The sequence below is a fragment of the Oculina patagonica genome, chromosome 2 (genome assembly GCF_052425735.1).
Source record: "Oculina patagonica isolate OP01 chromosome 2, crgOcupat, whole genome shotgun sequence".
NCBI lineage: Eukaryota > Metazoa > Cnidaria > Anthozoa > Scleractinia > Oculinidae > Oculina > Oculina patagonica.
The window spans coordinates 26,829,227-26,855,007 of record NC_135759.1 but is presented as its reverse complement, the minus strand read 5'-3'; the positions used below and the strand labels follow the sequence as shown (position 1 = coordinate 26,855,007).

Genomic DNA, 25,781 nt, shown 5'->3' with positions numbered 1-25,781 from the left:
GCGGCACTCCACTGCAGAGGGCCCCGCCCTCTCCATGTCGGCAGTGAGGGTGACTCGAAGTGACCTGGATCATGTCTCAGTCTGGTCAGACCCCTCCATTACAATACGGTCTCTGAGTGTGCGCTCGAACGTCAGTGCGACTCACCGCTCTGGCCCGGGTGCTACCATTGTGCCGGTGGTGTGACCGTTGCTGGTGCGATTCCGATTCCGACCACCGGAGATCGCACCCCGGCGTCCTTCCCGCTCCTCGATCTGCGGTGTTCTGTCGTGCTGATCTCGAGGTGACAACTTGACGAGAGATGGGTTGATGCGTTACTGCCTCGCTGTCCTGGCGGAACATCATGTCATTGGGTCTGTTCCCCCACGGGCTCCAGCATGGCGTTTCCATACTGTGCTCTCCAAATTTTCGTGAAACATTTTGATGGATAACTCGAGTACGGAAAAACGTACAGACCTGAGAATTGGACAAGTAGTTTATATAGTAGTTTTCTACAATCTGTAATATTCTTGATTTTTTGCCTCAATAGTTTTGGATTTAATTTTTCGCGGCGTGACAGTGGCGAGACAGTGAAAACCACCTATACTCGTTCTTGTTTTCATGTAATTTGAAATGCCCAGCATATCCAATCGAACGTTTGGTAATCTTAACTTCGGACATTTTGTACGGTGCACCGTCCCCCTGATTGGTCCTGCGTGATTTACAGTTCGATTGTGTTCGATTGGTTCAAATAATCGAACTCACAGCAAAATAGATGTTCCATTTTGTTCGATTACCGAACCCAATCGAACGATTGATGTTCAATTGGGTTCGATTGATTTTTGGTTTGATTTTGTTTGATTGGATACGCCGGGGAAATACGTTTCTTATTTTTCTTGAAATTAGTAAAGGAAATCGCACAACCTTCACGCACAATTCGTGATTAATAGGTGCAAGTGATCTTTTAAAAGTTCTCAAGCAAAATTACACCAGCCTCTATTTAAAAATTATAGTACAAAATGACGAGCACATTTTTGTACAGTAAATTATGACCATTCGGAACGGTAAACTTTATAACTCCTCGGTTCGTCTTTAGACTACTTCGGGTGTAAACTCCAGAAACCTAGCTTCATAAGTCCTCACGCCAACATCATAATTATATCTTCGAAAGACTTCGGGTCAACTTCGGGATTCTTGGTAAGTCTTGGGGCCATCTTAAGACGTTTTTGAAAAACTTTTAGACCATTTCGGAAGACTCTCTTCTTGTCAACTTTGGTACTCAGTGGTCTCGTCCAATCATAATCGAGTTATTTTGTTAAGTGTACTATAATTTATGACATCATTACGGTAGATACTGCTAAATTTTGAAGCGTTGCGGCGGTATGAACAACCGAGCGTGCTTGCTTCTGGACGCCACTCAGTGGTCACTTGATGTACTGCTTCAAAAAAAGTCGCTGCGACAAGTCGTTTGTTCGGTGCACAAACAGAGAATCTGGAAGAGTGGGAATGCTAACTTGTTTTCCAATTCATTGGTAATTTATATTTTGTCGCAGCGATTTGTCGCAGACGTGTGCACACGCTGCGACAACGCTGCTATCGCTCATTTTGTCGCCGCGATGTGTCGCACGAAATTAAACCAGTTTGAATTCGTGCGACACGTCGCGGCGACAAAATTCTGTCGCAGCGACATAGTTTGTCGCACGTCACACGAGGCGACATGTCGCAGCAACATGTCGCAGCGACGTGTCGCCTAGTGTGTCACGACCTTTAGTGCTGAAATGAAAATGATTGTACCACGATTTCCAACTGGGGATTGTAAATGAGGTAAAACAAAAAACAACAAAGTCAACAAACAACCTCGAAACAATAGAACAAGAACAATAGCTCCCACCGGCGCGGGAATTGTTCCGAGGTTGCGTAGGGAACTGAGGCGAGTTTTAAATTTTAAGTAATCGATAATCTGACACAATCAAAGGAAAGATCCAGGTTAGATTGGTCATTTGACCAAGTTTCATGCTTTCAGGATGAACAGAGACGAAGTTATGGGCCTTGACACATGGTTAAAAATCCATACAAACGTCTCTAATTGTAAGCCAGCGTCCCCCAAAACCATATAAACTCTTAAAATTTTTATCCGTTTTGCGACAGCTGTAAAATTCTACCAAAGACCCATTATTTGAAAGAAACTACGATGAAAATCACTATGTTTGCCCATTTTAAAGAATATCACAAAAATCATAAAAATCTAAGAGTTTATATGGTTTTGGGGGACGCTGTCTCAAAATAAGAGACGTTGTATGTTGATTAAAAATATAACACAAAGAGCGGTGATAAACATTATGAAAAATCGCATTTTTATAAACTTGACGTTTCGTATGCTAAGCTACATACATTTTCAAACGGTATGACCGTTAAAATTTTGGTAACTATTTTTATATTGTTATGAAAGGGGTCTGGTACCTAGACTGAGACAATTGATCTTCAGCAGTAACTTAATATTTACATTTCAGTTAATAAAGTAACAACCTCTCACTGCCGACATTGGCATTTAAAGAAGGTTGTAGTTCTTGAATGTATAAGGTCTCCTTAATCTTGCAGTGGAGGTCAGTTTTGCCTGACGCAAGGATTTCAAAATGATCCCATTTGATGTTATGGCCTGTGGTTTTTATGTGATCAACAATAGCTGATGGATGGTCGCATTTAGTGAGGGCCTTAAAGTGTTCAGTTTTTCTGACATGCAGTCGTCGTTTTGTTTTCCCAATGTAAACATTGTCACAGTCCCAGCAGCTAGCTTTGTAGATGACCTTAGATCGTTGAGAACGGTTGAGGCGGTCTTTGTACGGAAAGAAGGATTTGATGCGGCGTGTGTTCTGAAAAATGATCTTGAGGTTGACGAAAGAGTAGAAGTCGGATATACAGGATTTAAGGCGTTTAGTGATTTGGATGCTCGGAAGACCTAAGTAGGGTAACAGGATTATGACATCTTTTTTAGGAACTGTCGCAACAGGGGTGTCTGGCTTGTTTTTGTGTCTGTTCAAAACATCGTTAACGTTGTACGTGATAATGCCTTGAGGGTAACCATTTTGCAGCAAGAGCTTCCTGAGATCTTTAATAGCGGATTGTAATAATGAGGCAGAGGAACAGATTCTGAAACAACTATAGGTAAGTGTGCGAATAAGATTAATTTTGTATTTTCGAGGTGTAAATGAATCCCACTTGGTGTAGAGGCCGGTGAAAGTCTTCTTCCGGTAGACAGAGGTCATGAAAGTGTTGTCGGGGCAACGTTTCACAAGGATGTCTAAAAAAGGAATCTCATTGTCTTGTTCAAATTCAATAGTGAACTTGATACTGTTGTGCCTACTGTTTAGATACCGTAAAAACTCATTAGCAGTGTCTTTGCTGTCAAACATGGTGAAGGTGTCATCCACATATCTAATCATCCATCATCCACATATAATCAAGTTACGATGGCCTAGAACCAGGAGTCTATATGACGTTTGTATGGATTTTTAACCATTTTTCAAGGCCCTTAACTTCGCCTCTGTTCATCCTAAAAGCGTCAAGCTTGGTCAAATGACCAATCTCACCGAGTTCTTTCATGTGGTGGTATCAGATTATCGATTGCTTAAAATTAAAAACTCGTCTCAGTTCCCTGCGCAACCTCGGAACGGCCAATTCGATCGCCACGTTTTCATTACCATTTCCGTGATGGTTTTATTTCATAACAAACACCACAAATTGACACCAAGAACCTTTCCAGAAAAACATTCGCTGCTTTTAAGACAAGACTTAGAAAACCTTTTTTTTTTCAGTCACTATGAAAACAATTTAATCGAACTCTCCCACACTGGTCCCATGTTGTTATTGTTTTGGCAAGTTCAAAAAGAAAAAAGCTGCTCATGCGCCTTAGAGACATCCGCTGATTACTGCCCGGATGATTGCTTTGCAAGTTGTGAGACCATCGCTCAGACTTCATATAAGAGAATGTATGGGAAGCTGCTCCCCCCTGATTATAACTGTAATTAAAAAGATATCCTAATTGTATGTAAACAAATTCTGTAATATAATATTATTGTAATTAGTTTAGCTTTTTTTTCTTTTTGTACGTATTTAATTTTATGTAAAACTTGTGTGTTGTCAATAAAGTTCATTAAAAAAAGGTGACAAAAAATGAATGAATGAATAACTGACTGACTGAACAAACGAATAAATAAATATATAAATGAATAAATGATTGAACAAACGAATGAATGAATGAACGAACGAACGAACGAATGAACGGACGAATAAATGAATGAATAAAAGAATGAATCAATCAATCTTTTAATCAATCAATCAATCAACTCCACTCACCTTACGTCAAAGCATAAACACCGTCCAGCGTCACTATAATAAGTGTATGTGTTCATTCAGAGGGCAGACGGGGATGTGATTAACACTACCAACTAACCATGTACGTTTTCAAAACACCTGCAGCTTTTGTTAAAAGTATTTTTGTCTTGCAGATTTTCCTGTTCGTTTAAATGGATCTAGTGTACCTTTTGCGGGTACGATCGAGGTGATGTACCAAGGAGTCTGGGGCGGTGTACTAGGTGGTGGTAATATTGATATTAATGTTGGTCACGTGGTATGCCGTCAGCTGGGATATTCTGGTGCCGATGACATTTTTAATAGTGCAGCATTTATACAACTAAAAGCACCATTGTGGATTTACAGGATACGATGCAGTGGAAACGAAACAAAAATCTCAGATTGTGCAGTGATAACATGGGACAAAGCTACAGACCCAGAGGCTTATATGCAAAATCCGTACTTCTATGCAGCTGGCGTGCTATGCAATGAGGGAAATGCTACCGCATCTAAAGGTAGGTTATGATTATACAAATGAATGAAGGAAGGAGTGAGCGAGTGAGTGAGTGAGTGAGTGAGTGAGTGAGAGTGAGTGAGTGAGTGAGTGAGTGTGTGAGTGTGTGAGTGAGTGAGTGAGTGAGTGAGTGAGTGAGTGAGTGAGTGAGTGAGTGAGTGAGTGAGTGAGTGAGTGAGTGAGTGAGTGAGTGAGTGACAGTAAGAGTAACAGCAAATCTTTGTTTTGCTATACACTCTAAAGGGAGGTATTGGTCTAGCTAGTTACAATAAAGGTGTTATAGCAACTATGCTAAACAATGAAATTGCAGTGCAAACGTTTACGGTAATAATTGAACTATTAATTATACAACTATTTATTAATTTAACTTTCAATTTAAAATTTCTTTTCTTTTTTGAAACATGAGTTAGATATATTTAGCTATGCTTTTAGAGGTAGCATAATTATCTAATTTAGAAGGTACAGTATTTTTCATGATTAGTTAAATCTACAAAGGGAGTATCAGTTTGTGACACGATAGAATGAAGCTCTTTTCTAATATCATTATACCCTTTGCAATACATTAAAAAAATGCTGTTCGTCCTCTATGTGGTTTTCATTACATACCAAACACTTTCGTTCTTCAACTGGTATGGATGCTCCTGCATTTTCATATTTTCCAGTTTGTATGCGTAGGGAATGTACCCCTAATCTTAGTTTAGTAAACTAACTATTCGATGCGCTGGATTTTTAACTGTAGTGAGATACTCTGCTAATTGGTAGTCCTTTTTACCGAATGGTAATGAAGGTGTAGTGATCATTCTCGAAGTCACGTGTTTCCCTCACTCGACCACTCGCTCACTCCATTCTGATATTAAACCGCAATTAATTCATGCATTTAACAGTAAACGTGCTGACAGAAAGGTTCTTTAAAACGCCATTCAGCACATGTCAATCAAAAACAAATTATTCTACAACCTCGTTCCCAGGGTCTGTCTCTTTCAGGGAAAAAAGGTTGAATTTTCACAAAACAGATCGAAAGAGGATCAGTTACACTTATCCTCTGGTGATAAAAGAGAATATAATTCGCCGTACGAAGCCTCAGAGCATACGCTATCATGACCCGTTCGCATTCAAAGGCAAATGAAGTGAGATTGTGATATTACTGATACATGCTTGCCATCTGACGTGTTTACGTAAACACGACATTCATGGCACGTTTTTGTTTCGCGTCACGTCATCTCGTGTCACGTCATCCGTTTTTCATCTTTTTGAGTCCAGCAGAAACGCACATCAAGTTCTCTCTAATTTTATTCGCTGCTCAAAATAACGCTATACGTGCTGACAGAAAAGTAAACATATTCACAAAACAAATTTACTTAATGCCAAAAAGGATGGAATCAAAGGTTACACTTAAATATTTTACGGTGAAAAAATAGAATTCGTGCTACGAAACCTAAGAGCACGAACCATCAATGTCGCAACTTTCATGGAAAATAAAACATTCAAAGGCAAACAAAGTGAGATTGTGTAACATGTTTGGACGCTTATTTGAAAGAAAAAAAACTATCAATGACCCATTGGCGCAAGAAAACATTCAAAGGCAAATTAAGTGAGATTGTGACGTTATTGATAGCAGCTAAACGACATGCAGTTACGCTTGTATTATCAAAATTGTACGCTTGCAGTGTGACGTGTTTTAGTTAACACGACATCCACAGCACGTTTTTCTTCCGTGTCACGTCATCTCGTGTCACGTTAGTATTGAACGATAGTAATAAAGTGAGATTGCGTTACATTATTGGACGCTTATTTGGAAAAAAAATTGGACGGTCGGCACTTCATCGAATTGCAGAATTACCATGAGGTTGCTCGAAGAGCCTTTGATTTAAATTCTTTGTGTGTGAATTTTTCTCTAGAGCTAAATGACGCGCAATTTCGGACCTTCAACCAATTTTGGAAATAATTATTTCTTAACCTATGTTTAATTTTAGAACAAGAATTCTTTGAAAGTTGTTGAGCTGATATGTCATTATCGGAGTGAATTCCTAATGATTCATCATTATTTAATAAACTAACAGATTTAGTATGTTTTCTTAGATTTAAAAGTAAGGCTAGCTGGTGCACCAATCAGCAATGCTGGACGAGTGGAAGTATTTTACGCAGGAGTCTGGGGCACAGTGCGCGGTTTTTATTTCGAATGGGTCATAAATGATGCTCGCGTGGTATGTCGTCAGTTGGGATATCCTGGAGCTATTTCATTTGGTTCTGGTTATCAGTTTGGTGTCCGTACTGGACCGGTGTGGTTTATAAACGTGAGATGTCTGGGAAATGAGTCCAATTTCGGCGAATGCTCAAAAGTTTCATGGGGCAACAAGGGTATTCAGTACAACTTAGTTGCAACAGTCGTGTGTAAATTACCATATCAATCAGGTAAGAAATAATAAGTAATCCACCGTAAGAAAAAGGATGGCGGCTGTTCATTTTACCACACAATACCTTGAGAAACACAGCCAGTAGAAACAGAGAAAGCCATATTTTTTTATGAAATTTGTTCCTGTACCAACAAAATTGTGTATCCTAAGTTTGAATTTTATTGAATTTTTATGCATGTTTCTTTAAATGTTTTAGGTTTTTCGTGCACTTAGAACTATGTAGCCTACGAAAAGGCTTCCGTAGCGCTCGACCGCTTCGCAGGCTAAGAACTTTGGTTACATTTTTTTGCGTACCGTGGGTTGCATTCATTTTTTTTTACTTTTTTATTGTACAACATAGACAGTTATAGGCAGTTATTGCAAGTAAATCCAGATCCCACTCAGCAAAAGTCACTTTGATCATATTTTCTAGCCTGCGAATACAACGGGAGCGAATGAGAGGCGGCTGTATTCGCAGGCTAAATATTTTCAAACTATAATAATAATTATTCGTGTTACCTACACCGTAATTTATTTCATTTCACACTCTGCACTTTAAATCTTTTCTAATTCCCTGACGAAGCCATGGGTCGGCGAAAGCTGGGAATAAATTACACAAAAGACAGCCGCTTAATGCTTTCCACTACTGACTGATTAAGCTGTCAATTCGTTATGATCTTCTTCCTACTGGCTCCAAAACGCACGCTAAATGACACTAAATGGCAAATAGCCGGTTTTCGAGCAATGACATAATACAGGCACTGACTGGATGACTGAATGAGAAGGCATCTGCGCGGCATCATGGTAGTTGTTTCTAACGATAAGTCCCGACTTTGCAATTTTAAATACATCTTCCGTGATTCCCTGCGCCTGGTACGTCGCATATTAAAAGGGAACTAGACGGTTAATAAAACAAACTATTTCAAGGATAAAATACCAGTGCATTCTCCTTTTTGCTTTTTATTCTGTTTCGATGGGCAATCTTTAATTTTTTTTTACTCGTCAGATTGCTCGCAAGTCACGTGCGCAAACAACGGAACGTGCTTTGAGACTGCAGTTGGTGCTATTTGTAACTGTACAGATGGATTTACGGGTCTCCACTGTGAAATACGTGAGTAAAATAGAATAATGTTACAATTATGGGTATTTGTTTTAGTCCAATACACGCAATGTTCAAGGGTTGATACACTCTTGATCAATAACTCCAATTTAAACATTTACACAATCACGTCTTGTGTCGCAAAACCCACACCCCCCCCCCCCCCCAACCCCATCCATCCCTAGCCAGTGTTGGTCAATTTCAGGTTTACTTGCAAATTAAAGGGGGGGAAAGAGTGGGAATGGGAATTATTTGATTATTTTTTTAAACGAGCTAGGCATCTGTTTTGCAAGTGGTTGCAAACAGAATGATTTAAATGATCCTAAAGGACCTACAGCACTAGACTAGTAACTGCTTTATTGACAATTGAAAGCCCTGACAGTGCTTCAAATATTGTGCTCAAATCTTGATCGCAATTGGACTGAAACGCATCGTTTTTCGAGTGACAACTATTACTTTTTTAGAGCATTCTTAAGATAAGAATACCAAGCAGTAAGTCGTTAATCTATTCTGAATCTAAAGCGAAAACTTGCGTCTACTTGCGTTGCCGTTTGGCCAGGACTTGCGTACACTTTGGTCGAGATCAAATTTGCACTTGAGGAGGCTCGATGTAGTTTTTTAAGCCGAAGGGTGGTTTTTTGAAAATTAAAATTGTCTAGGAAGCCAATGTTCGAATTTTGCCAAAATACACCATAATGATCAAATATGACCAAATTTAAATTTTTTACCCGTCACTTAGTCACAAAGGTTACCATAGCATAGCTCTCAAACAAGCTTGATTTTATCGAAATCTAGATTGACTCTTGGTGTTTATTTTTTGATATGTTGAAGTTTAGTAGATTGACTAACTGTTGACGAAATTTAAGAAAAATTTGTAAAAGCGTTTTCAAGTAAATCAAGAATGCAATTTTCAGAAAAACACCGTTTTAATATAAAATAGGCGCTTTAAAATTGTTTCTTATTATTTGAGCACAGTTACTCTCACTTAAATATATATACTTACACCATCAAAGATCATTAACTAAAAGCGAAACAGTTTTTGCTTTAATTTGTTAAAATATATCGACTGTAGATTGTAGAAAATTATAAGAAAATACCAAAAACTTCATTCTTGATTTACTCTAAAACGCTCTTACAGATTTTCCTAAAAATTTGTGTACCGGTGGTCACTCTACTATGCTTGAACATATCAAAAAATGAATACCAAGAGTCAATCTAGATTTCGAGAAAATCAAGCTTGTTTGAGAACAAAGGAAAACGTCAATGGTTGCTATGGTAACCTTTGTGACAAAGTGACGGGTAAAAAATTAAAATTTGGTCATATTTGATCATTATGGTGTATTTTTGGTAAAAATCGAATATTGGCTTCCTAAATAATTTTAATTTTCAAAACAACCACCCTTCGGCTAAAAAAACTACATCGAGCCTTCTTAACTTAAGTCAACGTTTTTTTTTTTACCGTTTGGCCACCCAACGCAAGGCAATGCAATTTTTGCAGTTAACTTCAAATACTGAATTGCAGAGCGTGGCATTTTGAATGGCAAAACTTGCAAACTTGCGACTTGCGACTAAACTTGCGTGTCCGTTTGGCCACCCAACGCAGGTCTGTACGCAAGTTCAACTTGCGACTACTTGCGTCCACTTGCGCTGCCGTTTTGCCAGGGCTTAACGCTCTTTAATAAAGAAAGAAAGTATGAGCGGTAATTGCTATTTTTGTTTCATTTCAGCGACATTTAACCCGTGTCAGAGTTCTCCGTGTGAAAATGGCGGTAAATGTTTCAGTAATGATTCTTTATATCTCTGTGCCTGCCCCAAAGGACTCACGGGTCGACGATGTGAAGAACCGATCATAGCAGGTAAAATGAATTTGATTACTAATGTTACGTCAGCAATCGTAAAGGTACTGTCTTTAAAAAAACGGTATTAAAACACCGGTTCTCAAAGAAGAGTTACTGGACTTATTTTTATCTAGGGGTAAATTTGTGGAAAACGTGAAGGAGCCAAATAACTAATTAAAAGAACTAAGACCTAAAAATGTAAATTCTATCACAGGCTTCATCAAATCGGACGCATCAGTTTTCTCCGACATTATAAATGGAAAAAAAAGATGTAAGGTTTTCAGAGAAACCTTTCATCAGGTTAAGAGAACACATCCAGTTTTTACGTGGCTCAAAGGCGCGCGCTACGATTTTGTGCTTGACGTCATTACTGCTCGCGTGGCCTAAAATGGCGCTAGCAACTCTAAACAGAACCGAAAAAGAGTTCCATGGTGGTGTCTGATTTTAGCCGTTTGTACAATTTAGGGAAATTGTTTGCATTTACTGTGATTAAGGGTTTTTTCCTCTTTTTCAACTGGCTTTATTTAAGTGCTAGAGAAAAAGCGAGCAAAATCAGAATTATTTTTGCCGTTTACCGTTTGCCCTAAACGTCATGCTTAACCTCTCTAACGCCGCCTTTTCCCGCCTTGCTAGTTTGTCTTGGTTGTCAGGGAGAGAGATCGAAGCGATGACGGAACAATTTGCGACAGTAAGACTAACGGAAAGCAATTTAGAAAAAATTACTAATGATAAGGACGCCAAAAAGACAAAACAATTAACGAAGACAGCTCAAACAGTTCTTAGCGACTACCTGAAAGAGAAGAAGTTAATTTAAGCGAACCTCGAGAGGAAAACTTATTTTCGCCGAAGCTTGGAAGGCAGCCGGAACTTCTTATTCCAAGTGCACATTGAACAGCATCAGATTTGGACTTAACAGACACTTAAAATCTACTCGAGGCTTCGATATTATAAACGACCCGGAATTTACCGAGGCTAACAAAGTTTTTAGCATGAAGTGTGTTGAGTTGAAACGACAAGAACTCGCCAAAGTTGAACACACGCCGCTGATATGCGGAAAAGATTTACAAAGCTGTACGAAAGCGGCGTATTCGACGTTAACAGTCTTGCAATGCTGCAAAGAAAGTATTTTTCGAGGTGATGCTGTACATTTTACCTGTTAAAAATTTTATATATTACTTTCATGAGTTTTGAAAAGTTTTCAAGCCAGTGTGTGGTTGTTGTTAAAGTTGATCACAAACGTGTTTTTAAGTGGCTTTTCTTGTGTCGCCATCAAAAGAAATTTTTAGTGTGCATTTGTGCTGGGCACTAACAATATCTAATAAAACAATTATTAGATTCGGTTTTCGCATGATAGCGAAATTATCAAGGCCTCGGTTTGTATTATCCGCCTCAGCCTTCGGCATCGGCAGATAATACAAACCTCGGCCTTGATAGTTCTCGCTATCATGCTCAACCTCATCCAATACTTGTCAATTGTTTCGTTAAGGCCGCTATTACGTGACGTCAATCGTCCAATAATAGAAACGTCTTCCAAGTTTGGTCGGCGCTAGCCGGTTAGCAGGTATTAATCAGGAATTGTAAACCAATCAAAAATTAAAAAATATTTTGGATAAATAATAAAGGTAATGAAACTGCAGTCAGTAAAATATAACAGAAAGACACCAATTTTTATACTTCATACGTCAGAATTTCGAATAATTTCGTCCTCAAGGGACGAGCTCGAATTTTAAACCCCTATAAATACCGTTTTAGCAAGTTGCAAAGTTGTCACCAAAACTTTTCATGACTACTATCAAGGGAATGTCCCAATAGAAATTTCTACAGTAGTGGTTTACTTTCAGCACAAAACAACCACGGGAGTGCACTTGCCCCCAGACTGTATGTTCACTCTGATCTGTAACAAGAAAATCCCGTCGTAGCATAAATAGAGAAATTCACTCTAGAATGGCCATATTTTTTTTCTTTACGCCAATAGTTTATACAAAGATATGTTATTCACCAAAATTTCAGCTTCCAACGAGCGCTAAAACCCTACGAAATCCTTCTCTGAAGTGGCTGGTAATGTATGCGTGACGTCAGAGATCAGCTGAAGTTTGTCGAGACTCGAAATTCCTTGTTCCTTTGTAGTGGATTTTGTTTGTCAAAATGCCTGTTTGTGCAGCTCCATTTTGCCCAAACAGAGCTCTAAATGAGTGACTTCTTTTCACCTTTTTTCAATATCTAAAATAACAATTGCTCAAGAATGGCTTTTAAAGTGCCACTATGATCAAATTTTCGATTTCCATTTTTTTACATTTTCGTGTACAATAAGACTTTCTTACTCACCTTGCCAATTTTCAATCCATTACGAACTTCAGAAGTCGTTTTATTTTAACGTTTATTTACGATAATTCACAGCCGCGATTAAACAACCTTGTTCCAAGGCTTGGTTGCAAATAGAGAGAAAATGACGTCAAAGGCTCCAAAATACCTCACGGGTTGAAATTATAATAACAATATGTATTAAAAATTAACGCGAAAAGCAACAAAAACTTTGGGCTTGTTTTTCGTGCAATTTTCTATGCTGATTGTTATTATAATTTCAACCCGTGACGTATTTTGGAGCCTCTGACGTCATTTTCTCCCTATTTGCAACCAAGCCTTGGAACAAGGTTGTTTAATGGCGGCCGTAAATTATCGTAAATAAACGTTTAAATAAAACGACTTCTGAAGTTCGTAATTTGATTGAAAATTGGCAAGGTGAGTAAGAAAGTCTTATTGTACACGAAAATGTAAACAAATGGAAATCGAAAATTTGATCATAGTGGCACTTTAAGAATGGGCAGGAAAGAAACATTCCTGCCAAAAAGGACGCAAATGTTTGCGTGTTCCGAACACTTTACGGAAGACTGCTTCGAATTGAAGTTAATAGTTTTTTAAGGAGCTGCGGTTTCGAGTATTTAAATGTTCCCACCAAACTTCAAGTTGAGCTCTTTGACGTCACGCATACATTACCATCTCCAAGATGGCGGCGTTCAGTTCTCGAGGTTTGGGCCACTTCAGGGAAGGATTTCGTAGGGTTTTAGCGCTCGTTGGAAGCTGAAACGTTGGTGAATAGCATACCTTTGTATAAATGTTTTATAGGCGTTAAGAAAAAATATGGCCATTTTGGAGTGAACTTCTCCTTTAATTAAAAAATATGAGGGTTTATATGTAAATGTTATGCAAATTAATTAGCATCGCATCATTTTCTTTCAGATAAATCCACAGCAGCAGAAGACATCTTTTCCACTCCCTTCATTGTGTTACTGTCAGTTTCTGCAGCAGCCGTGATGCTTCTTATCGGTGCTGTTGTTTAACTGATCTGTCGAATCCGAAGGCTCCTCAGACCACAACCCAGTAACACAGAGACGGCTTTAAGCAACTTTACTTACAATGCTGATTCCGTAATTCTTGACGAAGAAGGAGCCAACCAGTGCAACGATGTTGACCTTAGCACAGGAACAGCTTGAACGTTAAAGCAAAAGAGAATAATAATAATAATAATAATAATAATAATAATAATAATAATTTATACTTTAACAGGGTGCCCCTTCAGTCGCGGGACTGGTATCAACGGGGGCCCTGTATATCAAAAAATAAATTTAAATAAAAGAGAGTATGTATAAAATATATATCTATAAAAAACTAACTGCGTTAAAAAGATATCGCTAAAATGCTTAAGAACTTAAAAAGCTTAAAAAATAATAGTGTTCTCATAAAAAATTGAATTGCGAATTTAAAATGTTCTAAAAATAACCTAAGAATAAAAAACTGAAATAGCCTGGAAACGTTCATTTGGTTGTAAAATCTTAATCTTAATGTCTAGTGCATTTATTAAAACATGTTGGTTGTCGTTCTGTCTTCGTAGCATAAAATAGTCTTTAAAATAAGAAGGAACGTCTCCGACCAAGCACTTGTTAACTAAACTGACTGCACAGTGCTTTTCCATAGTTTTTGTAATAGGCGGCCAGCGTAGGCTCTCGAGTATTGTTTCCGTTATTTATGAACAGTCTTCCCCACCTCTGCCGTCAATTGCATGAATAACACACATTACATGAAGTAATCTCGTACCCAGATGGCCAAGTTCGTTTAATTTGACATTCTGATTGGTTGATGAACAGCATCACCATTTGCGCGCGGACGATGGAAATTTTGTCTTGCCCGCGCGCACCGTAAGGACGATACGAAGCTAATAAGAAAATATTTGGATTTAAACGCTTTTATAAAACCGCTTTTGTAACGCCGTTACTAAAGTGAATTAGCTACTAATACAGACTGCAGTTCAAGTTTGTTGGTACAAAATGTTTTAAAATGACCAAGTCCGTGAGTAAAAAGAGTTGTGAAAATCTTGGCAAATCTGACGCGCCCAACTAGCTTGTACGCGTCAAACATACCGCGCCCGTTTTTTTTTTTTTTCTTTCACCGCCATTGACAGCTGGGTTGAAGGTTTGAATTTATCAGCAGAACATGAGTTGCGGCTTTTTTTCTTGCCCGACTCTATCTCAAGATTATGTTACTTGTCTTTCCTTTTATAAAAAAGTCGTTCATGACCTACTTATAACGGTCAAGTGAGCTTTTTATCCACCTAATTGCCGAACGTGTCTAGTTGAAGGTTAAGAAAAATTTTAGGTACGATATTAAACAAGAAGAGATAAGAAAGAGCCGGCAAGGAGGATTTAACAGCGACAGCAGAGAGGGCCAACATAACTCCAGCATCAATGACACGAGCCAGTGAAGAGCATGACATGGGTTTAAGACGGAATCCGCCAGGACTTAATTAATTGGACAAAATCATGTACCAAAAGTTTTTACATCTTATTGCAAACCTGTGTGTTACTGTTGCGAATATCTTATCAAAAGAAATCATTTCTTACAACACTAAACATCGAAAGCAAATTTCGAAATTTTAAGAAATTCCACTGAATCGCTTAATAAAGATGATTTCCAATCCGCACTGCGCAGTCTTCGCCTGAAATGTTTATGTATACACTGAGCACCGAATGTAATTTTCGTAAAAATAAAGTTAATGTATGTAATGTGTTAAATTGCGCAAAAGGAATTTTAAGCTAATGAGAATACGGCATTTACATGCCACAACAGGGTAGTTTTAAGGTCGCGCAGGACCCTTGCTCATTAATATATTCATTAGCCAAATTTCTTGTTGGAGTGCTGTCTTGTAAAGCTTTAATTCACTACATTTTGAATATCGATTCCTCTAAAATTTAATCATGACATCATGATTGTCCTTTTACTGAAAGATGACCGTTGTCTGTGATGTTACAAGCCCTTAAAAGTTTAACTGAAGATAATGCGATTTTGTGTCCAAGTTTTCAGCTAGCACAGCGCACCAAATTAAATGATTATATAGCCTAGTGATAAATCGTAACTTCTTTTGTGTTCCCACTAGAACGAAATTTTCGATTTCAAAAACTGCTACAAGTTAATGGCTTCTGAGAGAGTAAAAATGTGAAATCTAAACTTTGAAACATGCTCTCTTCATTTTGAGAAGGAAATTTAAAAATTCGCTCTAGCCAGAACACAATAGAGAACACCAAGTTTATGTTCCTCGCGAATCAACTCTTGAAATTCTATATCGGCGGAGAAAACTTGGACACAAAATTGCAGGTTTTGAGGCTTCCGAAGACCTTCCGAGTCGATGTTTACAACAACGTGTGCTTTATTGAAAGCTGTGAATCTAATTATGATAATTCACTATGTTCCAGCGCACGGGATGCGAGGCTGAGAACAATACCGTGTAATTACTTGTACAAAGAACTCTGAGAAAAAAAATTCTCATGAATATTTCGTTTGTTGTCGGCTTCAGTCGTCGCAGTTCGTGCATACTCTTTAAATAAATACATACATAATGATTTCAAGGGTCCTGCGCGACCTTAATGAACGTTTTATAAATGCAGGAAACTGCTTTTGTTAAATATATTACTGTATTTGATTTTAACTCACAATTTCGTGTTTGAGTAATTTCTTGTATTGTTAATCGTATTTAGTTTAGACCGGGAAGAGTTGAGGTTGCAAGTTGCAAGAATAAACAGTAAAAACTAAAGAAGAATATGTTCAGTTTGAAAGTCATGGAATGGAAAATGTATGAGCTTTTGCATGTATAACTATTTTAAGTTTGCTTTGTTTCCAAGCATGTCTTATCTTAATAAACAAAAAGCGTAACCGATGGCCTTTGTACTGAGTTACTTTTAATTTGGTCTGCTCTAACAGTTACCAAATGTATAACTGTCGGCTACTTCCATTTCGGGTCGTCAACTCTTAAAACACTGTACAAAACTTTTCGCTCACCTTCCTTTCCGTTTTTTCAAGGCAAGGGCTGGTTTCCGCCCTTTTGACGTTTAAAGTGAAGAAACAATCTGATTACCTTAAAGGGGCTATGTCGCGGCTTTTAACAAGATGTTTGAACAAGCAAAATATATGTTTGTGTCGCAAAAAACCTAAAAATAATAGTCAATTTTTGTTAAATATTGCTATATTAGAGCACTGAAACTGTTAACGAACGTCGTTGGCTGCGTATGGCTTGGATCGAAATCAATTGCAACTAGAAAAACTGGGGCTTAACTTTTCAAGTTGTTTCCACGCATCTTCAAAAATTATATATTTTTAGCCGTAGCTTGATTTCTATCTGCGAACGTATAGTATATCTTCCTTAACGTGTTCAAAGATAATGTTTTTGACGGGTCAAGATGCCTACCACTAATCAGTTCAGAACAGTTTAGACCGAAACTCTTCGAAATCTCCTTTAAAACACCCTCCGTCCTTATTCGAATCGTTGAAAACATACTCGACTCTACAAGCCCGTAGGCGCCCCCCCCCCCCCCCCCCTTCCCACTGACTGAAAAGGTCCGGTCTGCGGAATGATATAGCATATTGTCCGCTTAAGAGAATTTTCACTGACGTTATTTGTATTTAGGAGTGTATTTATTTCCAACAAAAATAACATAATAAACTAGTAAACCATTCACCTATATTCCCCTCTTTTTCGGTTTTCAGACTAGAACCAAAGGCAGATCGTGACACAAATGCATCTCATATTGATTCCACTGATTTGAATATATATTGCAGCCCGTTTAACAAATTTCAACACGTTCTGAGAATTCGGAAGGGTAGGCTTAAGCAAAACGCTTAAAATTTAATTCCAGTATGAGTCTCATTTTTAAAGCCATCATCATCCGCATGCTGTAGCAACTAAATGCGAGCATCGTAGGTTGGGGATGCATCCACTATGATACCCCTGTGAACCTTGATTCGAAAGTAGGCTGCGTTGAGTTCACTTACACTCCGTAGACAACAAACTCTGATACGTAACGATGGTAATGGCTTAGCCAGCATATAGGCTAGTACTCTAGGGCATACAAATTTTTCAGCATCGTATTTTTTCAGTTCAGGCTGGAGCTTTTTTGTTAAAATGAAAAGCAATATTTACTGGTGACGGATCACATATCTCTAGCCTTTCGCGATGAGATCAAGGTTCATCGCGCAAGTGAAAACTCCGGACCAATGCAAACACGTACAATGATACGTGACGTTAAGACAAGCTCGTTAACAGCGTTTATATAGGAATGAGTGAAAATAAGTGCAATCCTCTGTTGTGAAATCTTAAGACTTTATGGCGGTGTTTCCAAAATACAAGTAAAATCGCCATAAAGTAAAACAGAAGACCTTTTCATGGGTCTTTATCTAAAAAAAAAATCCCCATGAAAGCATACCTCCTGTTGGATCCTCGAAAACGGCGGCCCTTACAGGGCCAGTTGACCAGATCTATAGTCCAGTCCCTGAACTCTCCCTTCCGCGCGCCCTTTAGTCTACAGCTCTTCAAAAAGCTGGTTTTGCAACGCCCCTGATAGCATTTCGTGTGCACTGGTAAAGTGAATAAAAAAAATTACTAAGCAAATGTCCAGTCTACAACTGTTTGGTCCGCTTTTAGAGAAAACGAACCTACCCGGGAAAAAACCAGGCTACGGGCCTACTCTAGCTTCTGAAATTCACCCTAAATTTGTCCAGCATTAAAGATGATTTCCAGTCTGTACTGCGCAATGTCCGCCTGCAATGTGTATGTGAGTCTCACACGAATTAATGTTTACTAGCATGACAAACGTACCCTTTTCTTCATTATTAACGCCATGGCCAGATGTCCTTGCAAAACAATAGTAACGAGTAGAAGTACCTCGACGCTACTTCAAACCGACGTTTCAGCTCATCGGGGATTCTTGAACGAAACGAACCGTAATGGCGGACTAAAAAACTTCATGTACCCTATTACCGAAGTGTAACGTTTCAACGAATTCAAAACAAAAATGAAAACAAACCCCGAGTCTGCGCAGTACGGACTGGTATTAAAGTATTAATCTTCATAAATTCTTCTAAACCTAGCTCCAGCGTAGTCGAGCTCGTCAAATTAGGGACGTCTGGATTTTTTCCCTTTGTTAGAGTTATCCTATCAAGTACAAATCACAGGGTCGCATCTATTAAATTATGTTTAAGTGGAGCTAACAGATATTTTGACGTGCGTTTCTGATGATATGTATTCTAACAAATCCGATCACGCAAAACAAAACAAACCAAAACACCGAAAATTTCGGTTGTGGCCGAGCCATTAAAAATTATCTTTATTTTTTTATTTTAATGGGACGGTAATTACAACGGGACTCAAATATTCCTTGGTATGGACTTTATAATGAGAAGTTTTTGTCAGGTTCATCAACGGCCATGCATGGATGGCCACAAAAATATGCTGTAATCTAGACGCATATAATTATTTTTGACGGTGTGTTATCTGAGTCCACAAAAAACAAATTTTAAACTTATTTGTAACCTAAACCAGAAGTTTCGGCACTAGTTCTTAAAATATTCTTCAGATTTGACACATTTTGATACAGCCGAGTGCATTTTACAACAAGTAGCTGCAGAACAGAAGGCGGAGATGATTGACAGCAACCTAAAAAAAACGTGCCAGTAGCGATTAGCTAAGCCTCTGACTAACCATACGCAAACAATTGTCCCTAGGCCCTGTACTCTCTTCACCCGAGAACGTAGCGTTGCGTGACAAAGAGAGAGAAAATTCTCTTGAACTGGACTATATTTTTTAGTAGAAACAAGTAATTTTTCTGTACTTTTGTTTGTAATCTTTCTCTGCAAACATGATCGGTCTGGATGCCGGTGTAGATGCAATCTCGTACCCATAGGCCGTGATCTTTTTGCTCGACACCAAGAATCGCTCTGGACCAGCATTCTATGGGCGCATTCTCGTCCCCAGAGGCGCTTGTCCCTCTTAGCCGGTCGACGCTTGGGCACGAGGAACAAGTAATTCTGGGGACACATGATTTGATTGGCTAGATCTTCAACAAACTAAATTATTAATTATTAATGTAGAAAATCAAATCGACCGTTTTAAAATCCCTTTGTTGTAAGGGATTTTACTGCGATTGATTTGATTGCCAATATTTAATTTTCTTTTTAAAAAATCTAGCCACTTGTTCTTCGTGCCCCAGGCTCAGCCGCCTAAGAGGCACAAACGGCCCTGGGAACGAGATTGGTCTAACCGGAAAAATCTAGACCGCAGTGCTAGTGAAAATCGATTTTAACCAATGAAATTCGTGGGTTCGTTAGTTACCCAGCCCATTGTAAGACACAAACACATGATTTAACATTACGATATCAGTCAGTAAAACTACAGCAATGAAACGCAGTGAAACGGGAAGCATGTCACCACATGTAAATATGTCGACTGCTAAGAACGCACGTTTTCACCGGAAATTGTTAGTGTCTTATAAAAACATACATGAAAACGGTTTAAAAATATTAGACGGCGCAACGAATTTCATCTTCAATCTTCAAGTCTCTATCAAGAAGTTGTGAAGCACCGTGACGATGAGTGTGAAATACGTTTGTCGTTCTGCGCGTATGAAATGCTATAGCTAATCCACTGGCGGAAGACGTGCAACGCTGCTCAAATCCTCGCATACGCCAAGGTTAGTTCGTCATAAACAAAAAGACTAAAAGCTACATACTTTTAAAAAATAAGGAAAAAAATCCCTTTCCGAAGTTTTATTTTCTTTCAATAAGAAAGTTGAGTACTTTGCAGTAAACTTAAAACTTTGCAAGAGTAACATTTTGAAATCGTTGCCGTGTGAGAAGTGCAGCTACTCTTTGGTTCAAATATTTATGCCCTCTGGAAAATTGCCCCCAACAAGCAAACATTAGTGCCAGTTCTTTAACTTGGAGACAAGGGTCTTTTACGTGCAAAATACAATTCATGTAAGTTATATCTCTTTTCTTTATCAATTAGTTTATTGGAACTGGAGGTTCAATGTCGATGAGTTATGCCCGTTGCTTGGAGCGCGTAAGGCCAATTGTTCCCCCGATGAAGAATGAGATCTGAGATTGCTCTACTTAATTTGAAAGAGCAGCGTAATATATGAGGGTTTTAAGAATACTGCTGGGAATACTACAATGAACCGTGATTTGGTAAACAAAATTAATGGTGAAAGAAAAAAGCATTTGAAACTTTAGGGTAAACGAGACCCAAAATTATAAATATAAGCCGGAAGTTGAAGCCTATGAGATAGTTTGTTATGCACGTAACGACAACAATGGGTTGGTTTAACATTATGCAAATGTTTCAAAAAAAGCCTACGTTTGTTTGCGCGTAACAAAGAGGAAAGTTTTTTTCAATTCTGTAAATGTTTGACTTTTAAAAATGACTTTCAGAGGTTTTTGCCTAAAGGTGAGAGTTACCAAAGGGAATTTTAAGTTAATAAACTGTCTTGATTTGGCTAGTTTATATAATAAAATATGACTTTGAAGCTTAGCGTGACAGGATTGTATATTATCTCAAATGAAGCAAGACGTTTTGTAACGCACGTAACGACGTCAAAAGAATAAGTTGGTTTCAAGTATAAAACATTGTACTTTTTCAAATGACTTTATATTAAAGTTATCCTGTCTTGAAATGATGACTCTCACACCCTGACTCCCTGCTGGTCCCGTGACAGCAAGACAGCATAAGTCTGCCGACCGTTCTCGTCCATTTTAGTAAGGATGTAAAATATCGGAATTTTTGACGGAATCGGTGTTTGTAACAAACATTTTTGTCATATCAACGGTCTATTTACTTTTGTCTCTTTAAGCATTGTTTTTGAGAAGTTGCCCCCCCCCCCCCCCGGTAATTTGACTTTCTCTGAACAATGTCACCTTTTTTGTCACGTATGAATTTTTAATTGAATCAGTGACAAAAAAGTTAAATCATGCACGACATTTCAAATCATCACCTTATTATAAGTGACGTGGCAGTAGTCACATCTACGACGTAACTTAAGTTTAACTCTGGTTAGTCCCAAATAACATGACGTCATACTTAACAGTAGCAAGTACTTCCTGTTGACGTTGCGGTCACACCATGAAGTTAAATACGTTTAGTACTGATTAGCCTTTGGTTGACATCAGAATTAAAAGTAGTTCGTGACAGCCCTTATTGTCAAATGTAAACATGGTTGACCGGCGAAAGTTGTGTCTAGTTATTATTCTTATTTCTTATTTTCGTGCGCCAAACCGTCGTAGAAAATTCCGAAATAATGCGAAACAAGTGTAATAAATATAATAAGTGAGCGATTTTAAGTCGGCTTCAGTGAACTTAACTTCTCTATCACTCGCCATCTTTCGAACGGCGTTTGCCAAAGTTTGGCAGCCGTGCAATGGCGAGAAATGACGCGTCATCGAATTCCTCACTAGTGAGGATATGGAAAATACGCCACTACGGTCCCGGATGTAATTTGCGTGAATTTTATCAGTAGTCTATTTTCCAGTAAAACACCCGCGTCTATATAATAAAAGTTAGTTCTTTCCTCGAACTCTACACGAAATTTCTAAGTTTCGAAAATTGTGAAATGTACAGCGCTTCGTTTAATAGCAAACCGTAACTAGGAAGAATTGAGTTTGGTTTTGGGTTAATAAATGAATAGACGTTTATTCAATATCTGTTTCTTTTTAGATAGAACCTGCGCAGGAGTTCACAATTGAATAAAATGATCTCTTTGTCAGCATTGACGTTTATGAGGCTTGTGCAATTATACTCTGGTGAGTTAAGGTTTTTTGTTACGATAGTTAGTTAGATAGTTAGGGCTAGTTAGGGCACTTTTTTACCCACAATATGCCTTATCATGGTTTTCGACACCATCTTGACGAGTAGACAAAGCGGATAGAAATTACAGTGTTTGAATGGGAATCCGACGGCCAAATCTTTTACAAAAATCAAATTCTGGACAACTTATGAATTGTAAAGTTAAGATACTAGGCAAAAGTTTTTACTCGTCAGTCGAGTTTGAAGGATTTTAGTTTAATTTAGCTGGGCTAAATTAAACTAAAAAGGCAAAAAATACCCAAACGAGCTGAGTACTGAGTACTGAGTTAAATTAATTTTTAACTACAATCTGTGCCAAAATTCCTTGGGACACTCGTTTCGAATTCTCAGAAATAGAGCCCCCTTCCCCCAAAACCAATATTGCAAAATAGACGTCAGCGTAAAACATTGATTTTCAATGTATTAATATGTATGTACTGTCACTCTTCAGAAGAAGTAAACTATCGATTGTAATGATCTGAATAAACGAGTCAATTTTCTAGTATAATTTTTGTCCCAGTTTATATATTAATAAAGTAAGCGACTTTAAACAGACTTAAAACGGACATGTATTCATTGTGCATAACCCTTCAGCTTTACTATCTCAGAATATACTGGTGTCACGTGACGTTACCTCGTTTCTCAACAAGCCGGACACCTCTCTAAGATGGAAAGTTGGGGCCGGTTCTAACCGTACAGACCCGCACACTACGCTAGCAGCAAAACTAACTGTACCAGAAAGTAGATATTCTTAGTTTAAGAAGGAGGCACTGGCGGTAAAATGGGGCTATAAAAAATTATTCCTGTACAACCATGGAAATGAGTCCGAAATTTGCACTGGCCATAAGCCACTGTTTTTTTGTCACTGTTTTTGGTCGACATTCAAAACCACCTTCAGCCTGAATTAAATAACCGGTATGCAATGCATACTAAGGCGAGGACGTTCCAGTAAAGCAAGACAGTATGTTAAAAATTCCAGACAAAGAACTGAGAAGGGACCTTTCGGGCTTCGTTTTTTTGTTGTCCTATTTCAGACTGTGACATCACTCTTGAGAATCACTACTTTCAAATTCAGAAAAAATTCTCTTGGTATTCAGAATCATGTGATTTTGAAATGGGCTACTTACAATGACAAAGCCAGAAATGTCTATTGAGTGAAAATGCGAGTCCAAAAGATGTGTGATTTACAGCAAGGAGCCCAAATGTGTGACCACTTTTAATTAATTCACATTCTTTTGTGCAAGGCAAAAATTGTTAGTACATTAAAAGTGGTCACCCTTTTGGGCTCCTCACTGTAAGACGAAAGTTGAGACACTGAGACATTTGCTATAAAAGGGGGGGGGGGGGGAAATGGGTTTGTCAGGTAAATAAAATTTTAAAATACAGTACTTTGTTTCCGGTGGTGTTTTTAGTTGTGCATTCCAAGGAAAGGTTAGTTTCTAACCAATGTTACTGTAATTAATAAAAGGCAAATTGTAAGCTGCTTTGATCACAAAATTGGCACGATTTAATTCGTACAACTCTAATAAGATGTCTTTTTTCACGACTTTTCATAATGGAAGGCAACATATTTTGTAACTTTACTAGACAGCTAGGAAACTTCCACAACTTTGGCAAGAATAAAATGTCTTGAAATAATGTATCTAGATTGCCTCTTGTTTAAATGTGGCTTAAAGTTGTCTGCACTGACTGTACAATCTGTAAGTATATAACATGTAGTTAGGTTTATAATATGTAGTTAAGTATGTATTATGTAATTAATTAGGGAGGGCCATATTGCAAACTACTGGGCCACCAGTAAATTATGTTACCCTCGTTAAATAAAGTCTTTATTATTATTATTATTATTATTATTATTATTATTATTATTATTATTATTATTATTATTATTATTATTATAATGTAAATTTTGTGCAGTAAGTCCAAAAACTTAATATCACTTAAAACACGCAGTGCAAGCTTAAGGAAGTACAAGTTTCCAGGAAGTAAAGTTGATATAGCATCTTGATTTACTCTTGTTAAATTTAAATGTGGCTGAAAGTTGTTTGCACTTTCTGTACAATTTGTGATGCAAGTAAGTCCAATAAGTCCAACATCTTGATACAGTACATGTGGAGTCTAGGAAGTAGAGTTGATACAGTGGTTTGCCAGTAATGAATTTGAATTGAGAGTCTTTCAGTAGCAAATCCAGAGATGTTTTACACAGTTTATTTTTTTAACTTAGGTGTTATTGCTACATGGTTTTCGCTGAGTTTTTTTTTTTAAATATATCTGCCATTCATAGTGAGGATTGGGCTTTCTATATATTGCATAGAGGCAGAATAGAGGCCAATAACCAGTTCCAGTCAAAGCAGTTCCAATGCAATAGCCACATTCACACATTCATGCTGCTTCTTGACAAAGTGCAGATTAAACATATTGAAGCAATTAGGACAAAACACAGCTGTCAGTGGATTCTTTGAAAACTGTATTTTGGATGTTTTCTGTTGTTTTTTAATTCTGTTCTGTAAACATAATAAAAGAAAGAATCAATTGTTAAAATTGATTGCAACATTGCAACAATTTATTGCAACATAAGTAGTTACTTAAAATTTTCTTTTTTCTGAAACACATCTTTCTACATGTACACTATGCTTCTTAAATCATTTACTAGTTATTATGGTCTACAAAAATGTATATACTCTTTTTTGGTTGCTATTAAACCACCCAGCTTTAAGGTCACTTTAGTGTGTCTTGAGAACACCAGTTTGGACTCTTGATTTATCAGTATTTATTTAGATTTGTATAAATGTGATCAATTGTAGTTCTTTTGTCAGTGGTAAAGCCTGAAATAAGTTTGTTTCTATCCATATTTTACAATCACTTGTTTATAATTATTTACTGCTGCTTTGCACACCATTATTAAGATCAATGTTGAAATCTGACCTAGTAGTATACGAAAACGTTCTGTTGACAGAAGGGATCGCGAATGAAGCTCTCTCAATGCTTAGTAATCTATAAATTCTAGCAAATTAAATATAACAACATCTAGCAGATATTTAGCCTTTTAAAATCGTTATTTCGATTCCATAAATACTTTGTCCATTATGTTATTCAATAAAGTACATGTACAAGCAAAGTCTCGAATAACCAAGATGGCGGAGGAAAACAATCTCAAGCCATATTCTTAGTTACCAATCCCCCTCGGTTCGAATCATCACATCGCCCATCGCCCGTTGTAAACCCAACCAATTTATCGCTTCATAACATAAGGCTCGAGACTAACGTCCTCGCCTAAAAATGGATGTTGTACAGGCAGTAGTTCAAGTTTTGCATCAGGCACATCCCTGGCAGAGAAAACATCTCTGAAGCAATAAGCAGATGTGCATTGAGCAGATATTCCTCGATAATAATATTGTATTTCTATTTTACTTATTTTATTTTTATTTTTTTAATATATTTTACTTGTTTCTC

General features: G+C 37.7%; 2 protein-coding genes across 2 annotated transcripts in view; both read left to right on the top strand.

Moving 5' to 3' along the window:
* Window positions 1–15,186, top strand: part of LOC144643842 (scavenger receptor cysteine-rich domain-containing protein DMBT1-like) — a 38,268-nt gene extending 23,082 nt beyond the window's left edge. The window contains exons 7-11 of the mRNA XM_078503222.1: window positions 4,483–4,842; window positions 6,921–7,253; window positions 8,241–8,345; window positions 10,061–10,189; window positions 13,409–15,186. Of these exons, the coding sequence (XP_078359348.1) occupies window positions 4,483–4,842; window positions 6,921–7,253; window positions 8,241–8,345; window positions 10,061–10,189; window positions 13,409–13,509 (1,028 nt within the window). The 3' untranslated portion in view covers window positions 13,510–15,186. The remainder of the gene's footprint in view (window positions 1–4,482; window positions 4,843–6,920; window positions 7,254–8,240; window positions 8,346–10,060; window positions 10,190–13,408) is intronic.
* A 7,047-nt stretch (window positions 15,187–22,233) lies between these two features.
* LOC144642251 (scavenger receptor cysteine-rich type 1 protein M130-like) overlaps window positions 22,234–25,781 on the top strand; it is a 32,487-nt gene continuing 28,939 nt past the window's right edge. The window contains exon 1 of the mRNA XM_078501232.1: window positions 22,234–22,285. Coding sequence (XP_078357358.1) covers window positions 22,234–22,285 — 52 coding nt within the window. The remainder of the gene's footprint in view (window positions 22,286–25,781) is intronic.